The 9,968-nt window shown below is 48.2% G+C and overlaps 1 protein-coding gene across 1 annotated transcript; it reads left to right on the forward strand.

The window, feature by feature from the left end:
• The first annotated feature begins 53 nt into the window (after positions 1–53).
• On the forward strand, positions 54–7,144 carry UBFD1 (ubiquitin family domain containing 1). Its single transcript, XM_051808827.1, has 7 exons — positions 54–157; positions 534–800; positions 879–1,087; positions 2,226–2,291; positions 2,493–2,598; positions 5,509–5,591; positions 6,774–7,144. The coding sequence occupies exons 1-7, from the start codon at positions 127–129 to the stop codon at positions 6,882–6,884; spliced, it is 873 nt and encodes a 290-aa protein (XP_051664787.1). The 5' UTR covers positions 54–126; the 3' UTR covers positions 6,885–7,144.
• Positions 7,145–9,968: the final 2,824 nt, after the last annotated feature.

The raw sequence follows: 9,968 nt of genomic DNA on the forward strand, positions 1-9,968 counted from the left end.
GCGGTCTGCGGGGTCCGCACCGCCCCCGCGCTGAGGGGCGGGCGGGGGCGGCTACGGGAGCCGGCGCGGCCCAGGCGCGGCGGCGGCGTTTCCCGGCGTGCCCCGCGGAGATTGTACACAATCATCATGGCTGCCGCCGCCGCTGCCGCCGCCGATGGTACGCGCGGGGCCGGGACTCCGCGGGGCTCGGAGCGGGGCTGGGGCCGGGAGCCGACGGTGTCGGGGGCCGACAGTGTCGGTGCGGGGCTGGTGCCCGGAGCCGGCGGTGCCCGGAGCCGGCGGTGCCCGGAGCCGGCGGTGCCCGGAGCCGGCGGTGCCCGGAGCCGGCGGTGCCGGGTGCCCGCGGTGTTGAGTGTCCGAGGTGCCGGGTGCCCGCCCTACCGGTGCGGCTGGGGCGGGCCGGGCCGGGCCGGGATGGGATGGGATGGGATGGGGGCGGCCCCGGACACGCTGCGGGCGGCGCTCCGGGGCTGGAGCACGGCCGGGCCGGGCACCGTCCCTCGGGCCGGGCTCTTCCTGTGCGCTCCCCGCAGGTGCCGAGGAGCCGGGCATGGAGGCGGAGGCGCAGCAGCTGCCCCTGGGCTGCGGCGGAGGGGGCGGCTCGCCGGCGGCGGGGAGGTCTCCGGAGGGCGAGGAGCGCCGGGAGCCCCTGCAGGCGTCTGTCAGCAACGGCGGCGACGCGGAGAGCGGCAGGGAGCTGGTGGAGCTGAAGGTGATCTGGAACAAGAACAAGTACGACGTGAAGTTCTGCCTGGACAGCACGGGGGCCGAGCTGAAGCAGAAGATCCACTCGCTCACAGGTGTGTTGGGACTGCCGCCGCCTCCCCCGCGCCCTCCCTGCCGCCCCGCGGGCTCCTAATCGCTGTGCTTATCTCTAGGCCTCCCGCCGGCCATGCAGAAAGTTATGTTCAAGGGACTTCTGCCAGAGGAGAAAACGTTGCGGGAAATCAAAGTAACGAACGGAGCAAAAATAATGGTTGTGGGCTCTACCATCAACGATGTGTTAGCAGTAAATACACCCAAAGAAGCTGCTCAACAGGAGGTCAAAGCTGAGGAAAACAAAAAGGAGCCACTTTGCAGACAAAAGGTTAGTATTAGTGTCTCAATAATTGCTGATGTGGGAGAGCTGTATGTGTTTTTTCTGCAGGCAACTCTGGGTCCTGTTCCTCCTCAGAGCACGCTGGGGGTTCATTTCTGACAGCTCAGCGCTGGAAGGGCTCTGGGCAGGGGAGTTCAGCAGCAGGGAAGTGTTTAGCCCAGCAGGGAATGGGGCTTTGCAAGACACTGCTCATGGTGCCAGGCACAGCCCAACATTTCAGACAAAAAATGGCAAATAACAGAAATATTTGATGGTTGTTAGTGCAAACACAGTCCAGATTAATTCAGTCTAAAATCTAACTAATTTTTATTGGCATAAAAGAATTTGATCTCCAGAAACTGCTTAAGGTGAACACCAAGAGAGCAGCTCCTGCAGCTGTCCCAGCACTGAAGGGGATGTGGGTGCTGAATTCTCCTTTCCTATCTTGGAGCACAGCTCAGTAGGCTGGTTTGGTGGTGGGGCTAGTAAAGGATTTCCAGCTCAAGGTATTATCAACCTTATACCTTCCTCAGAACAAATTTAGTTAAAATTAAGTAGTGCACCCTTGAACTGCAGTCTCTATGAAACATGCTGTTGGTGTTCTGTGGTTTATCATTTATCATCTATCATTTATCATCTGAGTCCCATTGTTGCTTAAAGGGACCCAGCCAGGTACAAGCTGTGGCTGTGTATTTATTAGTTATGTTGCTCTAATCCATTCTAGTTTGGTGCTGGGTTGCACTGGCAGACATGGAGGGTTTCTGCCATTCACTAGATGTAGCACTTGCCTGTTAAAACTATCAAAATACCAAATGCCAGCTCTGTGGTTTGGTGTGTACGAGGTGAGAGTGGGACTCAGGATTACTGCATTTTTTTATAGAGATATATTTATGTGTCTGTATATTCTAGAACAGTTGTTACCCTTGGCATTATGTGGGGGCTCTTTTCATTTTTGTAATTTCTTTAAGACTGTCTTAGAAAGTGCTCAGTTAAGTTTGAAAATAACTGGTGCCCATGTGATAGATGCCTGTGGACAGCCCTCAGCTGTCTCTTGGTGCTCTCAGGATGTGGTCAGAGGAGCAGCTGCAAGTACATCACAAAGCTCTGTTGTGTTTCTGTGAATTTAATTTCTGTTTTTATATTGTAGCAACACAGAAAAGTATTGGATAAAGGAAAACCTGATGATGTGATGCCTTCTGTCAAAGGCGTGCAGGTGCGTGAATATGGGCTCGAGACACTCAGAGTGAGAGAAGAGACTTTTTCGTGGTTTGAGACCTTTCTCTGCTGGTTGAATTGGTTTTTTGCTGTCTTAGCAGAAAGCTGGAAAGATGGATGGTCCTTATGCTTAAAACATTGAGAGAATGTAGCTTGTCTGTGCCAGTCCCTCAGCATGACTGCCTGTGTCCCTTTGCAGGAGCGCCTGCCGACGGTGCCGCTGTCCGGCATGTACAACAAGTCAGGGGGGAAAGTCAGATTGACCTTTAAACTCGAGCAAGACCAGCTGTGGATTGGTACAAAAGGTGAGCACCTCTCAACCTTGGGGGTGAACAGTTGGTAATTGGGCTGTGACTGAATTGTGTGACCTAGAAAAGCCTCTGCTGTGACTGAATTGTGTTTAGGGAATGACGGTGGTATTGCAGCGCTTCAAAATGAAACTTTGATTCCTCTTCTGACATCCCATTCTCCCAGATCATTGAGTAGTACTTGATATTCCACTTCTCTTCCTGAAAAACTGGAGTTCAGTGGTGCCAGCAGACTAATGGTCCAATGTGCTATTCCTGGCTCCAAATGTAAATGGTGATATTTGGCATTTCTGGCATGTCTCAAAAGTACTCCATAAACATGGTCTTGATGCCAAGAGCACACAGAGGCTCAATGGCTTGGCCAAGACTCAGAAGGGAATCTCAGAACTGGGATTAAAACCAGGAGTGCTGGCATCTGTGGCACTCTCTGTCCTTCCAGCCAGAATTGCTCAGGTGTCTTGTCCCAGTGAGGCACAACTGTGGTGCTGTGCAGAGGGTCAGTTTGCAGTCATGAGTGGTGCTGGGAAGAGCTGGGATTGACGTGGGGATAACGTGCCTTGCTGAGGATGTCTGTGTCCTGGTTTGGGCTGGGATATAGTGAGTTTTCTTCCCAGTAGCTGGCTTGGATTCAGGGTGGGAATAATGCTGATAAGAATTGATGTTTTGGTTGTTGCTGCACAGTCAAGGACTGTTTGGTGTCTCAGGCTCTGTCCAAGGAGCTGGGAGGGAGCAGGGCCAGGGCAGCTGGCCAGAGGAATATCCCATACCACAGAGCATCGTGTCCAGTATGAACTGGGGGGAGTTGGCTGTGAGGGGCTGGTCACTGCTGAGAGACAGGCTGGGCATTGGTCAGTGGGTGGGGAGCTGCTATGCTGGACATCACTGGTTTCTCTTGGGTTTCATTTTTATTTTATTGCCATTATTATGATCAGTAGTAGTAGTATTTTTTACTTTGTTTCAGTTATTAAACTATTCTTACCTGAACTTGTGAGGTTTTTTACTTTTTTCCCCAGTTCTCCTCTCCATCCCAGCAGGGCAGGGGGGTGAGTGGCTGCATGGTCCTCAGTTGCCACCTGAGGCTAAATGGGACTCTGGGATACCCCCTGCCTCTCAAGGAAGCTGTGCTCCTTCAGTTTGACCAGGATGGCCAATATATAGTGATGAGTAAGAGGAATAAAAGTGCTTGCTCACTGTCCCAGCAAAGTAGCCTAATTGGATGGTAATATTACCTCCAGCTGGTACAGTATTTCCAAAGTAAGCAGAAATCCTGGAAGTTTTTGACCTTTCCTTTGTAGGACAGACTTGACTGTGAAGATCTTTCTGGCTCTAAAACCTCTCTTGGTCTCAGTTGCAGTCATTTCTCTCCTGGGCAAAGTGATGGAATGAGGTATTGGGGTGTGTTTTTTGCTCTCTAGGTTGGGGAGGCAGATGTTTCTGTTACTGATCCTGTGTTCTAAATCCATTCTTAGTGTTTAGGTGATTAATGTCTTCCTTCACCTTCCAGATGAGTTTCAAGTGTAGTGTTTCTGTGGCATTCTAGATTAGTGTTCCTTAAGCTTTGAAATTTGATTCTTCTTGTAGTCATCCATCTTTCCCGTAACCTGTTTCCCTACTTCCCCAAATTAGCAGCAGATTACTTCCTCTAGGGAATGGCTGTAATTGCTGGCTGGTTTTGGGAAAACCTCCTTCCTGCTCTGAGAAATGCATGGCAGAGGCTAGCAGGTACAGGCTGAAGGAAACCCACCTGGGTGTCCACACAGCTCCTCACTTGCTGGTGTTGGAAAGCTGGAGCTGGTTCTTCCCCCTGCAGCCTCCCTGGGCCTCACAGGTGCTTGTAGCACGAAGTTTGCCCCGTGGCTCTGGTCAGTTCTGCAGAGGCATTGATAATGTGGATTTTGTCTGTTGATGGGATACTCTGAGCAGGAATTGATTTGGGGGATCCTGAACGAGGGCAAAGTGAGTTTTTACCTCACGAATGAACTCATGAGTCTAAGTAGGCTTAGTTACAGCACTGAGGCAGAGAGAGTTTGTCCTTACATCACTGAGTTTATCTCCCTATGTGCCTTTTTTGAGTAGGTGCTTTTTTATTGATTACACAAATCAATTAGGTCTATCTCAGGAACTCAGAGTTTGGTTTGTCCTTTGTAGAGTGTTTTGGGTGTTCTTTGTCTTGTATCTAAGTAGATAATTTTAGGCTGATGCTGAACACTGGAACTGAAAGGCAGGATCTTGAAATTAAGTGTTCAGAAAAGTGAGGACGGAGCTGACAGGAAAACTCTGCCCTGGACCATGTACTTAGTTGCTCTTGTTGGTGCCTGTGGCTGGTTGATGTTACTCTGCTATATAATTGTAGCCTTTTTTGTTTTTTTTTTCTATTTGTTTCTGTCCCTATTTGCTCTTTTACATCCCTTTGCCAGTGCTTCTCTGAACACTGCCTCAGGGGAAAGCCAGGCCTAGGCTTTCAGAGTTAGGTCAGCCTTTCTTCACCAGCTTTCAGCCCTGCTGTTTATCTGTAGAGTTCAATATAATCCTTGGTAGTTGGTTCTGAATATTCTCAGACCCAGACTAGATTCCACTGAGATGAGCTATTCTGCTGTTCTGAGGGGATTTGTTCCTTATGGGAAAACATTAAACAAAGCCAGGGTTTTCCCCTCACTCAGTCTAGGCCCAAATCAGGAACACTGAAGTGCTTCTTGTGGTGCAGAGGAACTGTGTTTTGGGTTCTCTCACGTTGTTGGGGTGCCAGCTGGGGGGGTTGGTGCTGCCAGGTCCAGGTACCCAAACTCACCTGAGAGGGGACTGCTGACCTGAGGGGGTTTTGGCATCAAGGGAGGTGACACATGAAAGTGATATGAAGTATTGCTTCCCCACACATCAGAAATAATACTCTGATCAATTTTAATGTAGAGAGAACAGAAAAATTACCCATGGGGTCCATTAAAAATGTGGTGAGTGAACCTATTGAAGGCCATGAGGATTATCACATGATGGTGAGTAACAGCTCTACTTTAATTATATCCATCTAATTCCTTCATGCAGAACACACCAGGGAGGCTGTAGATTGGAGCAGGTTGGAAGTGGATGGTGGTTCCAGCCTCATGGGGATGGGGATGTGAACTGCTGTCACAGTGTCAATATTTTGAGTCCATATTGAGTATCTGCTGCTGTTTGGAAGTCTGGGCTGGTTTCACACGAACATGAAGTGTTTAAGCATTATTTTGTATCTTCTGACTGTGACAGTGTTAAACCAGTAAAAATACTTACACATAGCTCGTGATTTCTACCATATTTTTCAATACCTGATTTGATTTCTGGTGTCTGTGGTATTTATATAAACAACAGGCCTTGCTGCAGATTAAAAGAAAAAGGGACTTGATGCTGCAGTATTTTTTCACAACTGTAATTTTTTGAACAACTGGCATTGGATCTAGCAAAGAAACATTTCAGAAGAGAGCTGTGCTAATGTACTGAATTGTTTTCTGTTTCTTTCAATCTATGGTTTTTTTCAAAGTGCAGTAACTAATTTCTAACGTTAAAGTACATTTATTTTCTGTAAGAAGTCTGTTTCCTCCTTTAGGGGGAGAAAAGAAAAATGTTTTACCTTAGAATCATTGCCTGCAGAAGGGTAGTGCTGTAGTCTCTGTCCAAATACTTAATTTTTGTTCATCCATGGGAGAAAATGTCCTCTTCAGCACATGTTGCAATAAATTTATCCCACAGCAAGGACAGAGGTTCTGGCACGCCGTGGTGCTCCTCTCCTGGGCATAGGAGAGAAGTTGAGTATAGGACATTATATCTAAATATAAAATCCTATGAAATGTTATGGCTATAAAAACACAGTCATTGTCTTGTTTAGTTCCTGTTTTGGCTTCTCAGCTCTGTCATCTCTTTAGAGACTCTGAGTTATTCTTCAGATTGTGTTCCAGAATAGTTTCCTCATGTTCTTGAAACTGGCCGTGAGTTTTGGTTGCTGCTGTGATGTTGTAAAAGGGAAGAGGTCATTGTTTTATTGGTGCTGTGCAGCTCTTGTTTTTCTGGTCTGCTCCTTTAATTGCCCACCCAAGAGCTGTAGTGTGGGACAGACCGGGCTGGTTTGGCAGTGGACGAGCTGTGCCTGTCCCCTGGGCCAGCAGTTTGTTCCCATGTGTAAATGTTGTCATTTTTAATTGCAGGCATTTCAGCTGGGCCCAACAGAAGCATCTTACTACTGGGTCTATTGGGTCCCCACTCAGTATGTCGATGCAATCAAAGACACGGTGCTTGGGAAGTGGCAGTATTTTTGAAAGCACGCTCACCTCTGGCACAGGAAAATGACACAAAGCTAAGGACACTGCTGGGAGAGGCCTCCAACATCCCTGGATGTGACAGTCCTGGAACTTATTGATAAAACATGCTAAACGAGGCACGGATGGAAGCCAGAGGTGATGTTCTTTCACCATTAGTTTACTTTTAACTTAAAGATTTCACCATCCCTTTTCTGCAGTCAGCTTCAACCATATTTAAAGCAAATACAATGGAAATCAATAAATCTTAATTCACAAAATATTGTGTGTAATACACTTAAATATGCTGAGAGTTGATCTTCCAGTTTAGTTTTAAAAAGAGAAGATTACGATGTATTATTGAGGATTTTTTACATGGTTTGAACAAAAACAAATATTTTCATAATCTTTCAGTTATCAACATTAGACTTAATTTAGTTACTTGGCTGTGACTGAGGATTTCAGGAGCAGCTTTTTAAGAACAAACTGTAGCCGTGTGCAGCGTCGCTGTTGGGTGAAGCCATATCCCACCGCCCCTCCAGGGCAGCTTCCACTCTTTGGTAGCAGAACCGATTCTTTGTTTTAACCCAAAGATGCTTGTTTGGGACTTTTCCTTGCCTTTTCCCGACACTGACATCTCTGGGTTGGTCTCTGTAGCCTGTCTGGAGCAGATGAATTCCCTGGGGATGTTTTGTGGCAGGTGACCCAGTGCTGCCTGCTGTCCCCTCTCGTGCCTGGTCAGTGGTTCACCTCCTGCCCTGGGCTGCTACAGCTGGGGAGCATTTTCTTGCATGTTGCAGTCCAGAGTCATTTTGCAGCTGCTGCATTGACACTGACCCGTTGGACTGGAAACACCTTTGTGCTGCCTGGTGTGAGCAGGGGGACACAGTGACATGGATGGAAACACCGTAACACTGTCTGGCTGAGTGGGGTGACACAGTGACACCGACCTCCCAAAGGGAGGGGACCACAGAGTCCTTCCTGCCCTTTTTCAGGTGGGAGGAGCGGGGAAGAGAGAAGCTCAGATGCTGTTTTGGATCCTTAATAATTGCAGCAGTCTTTTGTGACCTGGATTTGAAAATTTATAATGATTTTTGAATTCATTGAATTGTACCAAATTTAGATTATCTATCCAGCAACCGATGTTTTGAAATGTAAATCACCTTCCAGCTTTTCTCCTACTCCAGTTCACAGGAGACTCTCACACCTCATCCTGTCTGAACTAACGTGCCGGGCTCGGCGTGTCATCCCAGCCATCCACGTGCCATTCCTCTCAGGTGTTGTGGACAGAGCTCTCAGCCCTGGACAGGTGCATGCCCGTAGCAGGTGCCATTGTGCAGCCAGACTGGAGCAGCTCACACATCCCTACTCTGTTAGTGCTGGGGCACTGACATGGCACACGGCTGCTCCATGCCCGTAGCTCCAACTCATGGAGAAACAGCCTTTTAGGAACAGCTGAGTTTAATATACTCCATGTGCACTTTTCCCTCTCCTTGAAAAAACCCAGCTGAAACTCAGCAGGTGCAAATTCCCAAATGAGTATTTATTTTATTTTTATTTTACTCGGGAGACTGGGAAAAGCATTGGCTTTCTGGTAGATGTTAAGGTCATATATTTCCCTGTAGCCTCTTGATAGCCTTTGGGTTGTATTTTCTGTCAGAACAGCCACGCAATATGAATTTTAAAGGTATTTCATATCCTACGTAGAAACTAGTGATGTGCTTGTTACTCTTGTAGCTTGAGGTATTTCCTTTCTGTGTCCAAGCCAGCAGCAGTGTGTCCTGACACGAGGGGCTCGGGGCAGAGGAGCCGTGTCAGCTCCCTGGGCTGTTCGTGGAGCGGCGAGGGCGGGGGGAGCTGTCCTGAGTTAACTGGTGACAACGTTGTGGAAGAGACGCAGCCACACACGTGTGATTCTCTGGTTGCCAGTCCTGGTGTTAAGGCTTAAATTTACAATTTGTTACCCAGTGGAAAGTGTGGGTGCTGCAGAATAAAGAAAAGGGGTAACACTGGCTCTTTCTGTCACCTGAGGTCACCTTGGCACCACCTTCCTGGTTGGGTGATGATCAGCTCCCACTTGCTCCTTGACTTGCTCGGACCTGTCTGTGCATCCGTTCATGTTCCGTTTCCTTTCCTGTCCCTTCGTCCCCCTGCTCCTGGAGAGGGCACGTGCCCGAGTTCAGCTCCTCCCCAGCTCCTGTGCAGGACGCAGCGACCGGGTGAGTAACTGTGGGGCGAGTGCCAAGGGGGGCAGGTACTGCCCTGCTGCCGAGGCACCAGGGCACAGGGCAGCTTGTCACATTCCTGCTGCTCCCTGCCCAGGGGCACAGTTACTCTTCGTCCTGGGCCAGGCACAACCCAGCAGCTCAAAGGAAACTGAACACAAACCCCTTGGTTACATACAAAGCAGTTTTAAACACAAAGAAAATACTATAAACTAAGAAAATGTGATCCTGTTTAGGTGCTTCCTTTCAGGTTGGATTTGATTGGAAAAATGAAATGGTTTCACTTTTTTGTTCTATGTGCAAAGTTTGAATTAAAACACAGGAAAGTGACTTATAAAATGCTTTAGTTGGTGTTTGTTGGCTCAATATCCCAGGCTTCATGCGCGTTCTTTGAGATGAATATTCCAGCTGAACTTAGCAGCACCGGTTTTAAGATCCTTTCTCTTTGGGAATGATGTGGAGCTTTGTGTGTTCTGGCTTACACCAATTTTTCCAAGGCAGTTACTGACATTAAGAAAGACCCTCTCTTTAGTGGGATAGTGCCACGGTTGCCTCACAGCTGTTGCCAGCCTGTCTTGGCTTAGGATTTTACTCTCTGGTCACTGTGACCATCCCAGGGCAGACTCAGTAACCAATGGTCCTGGCAAGGAGTTTGGTGGTTGGTCCTCAGTGAGGCACAGCTTGTGAGTAAAGTGCGAGTACACTCAGTATTTGGAGTTGGTGGTAAAGATGGTTCTTAGATCTGTAATCTTCTGTAGGAAGTTAATGGTAACAGCTGCACAAAAGTGTGTTTTGGTTAAATTACAATCTAACAAGGTACTTTCAATAGCAACTGGTTCTTGCTGTGTGTAGATGTGATTCCCTGGGAGCATCCTAGGGT

Source organism: Manacus candei, unplaced genomic scaffold, assembly GCF_025592945.1.
Source record: "Manacus candei isolate 608988 ecotype Guabito, Panama unplaced genomic scaffold, ASM2559294v1 h1tg000002l, whole genome shotgun sequence".
Classification (NCBI taxonomy): domain Eukaryota; kingdom Metazoa; phylum Chordata; class Aves; order Passeriformes; family Pipridae; genus Manacus; species Manacus candei.

Excerpts from the sequence above, each read along its gene's own strand:
- UBFD1 (XM_051808827.1), top strand. The coding sequence starts at position 127 with ATGGCTGCCGCCGCCGCTGCCGCCGCCGATG. Across the intron at positions 158-533 it reads CGCCGCTGCCGCCGCCGATG|GTGCCGAGGAGCCGGGCATG; the intron begins GTACGCGCGGGG and ends CGCTCCCCGCAG. Across the intron at positions 801-878 it reads GAAGATCCACTCGCTCACAG|GCCTCCCGCCGGCCATGCAG; the intron begins GTGTGTTGGGAC and ends GCTTATCTCTAG.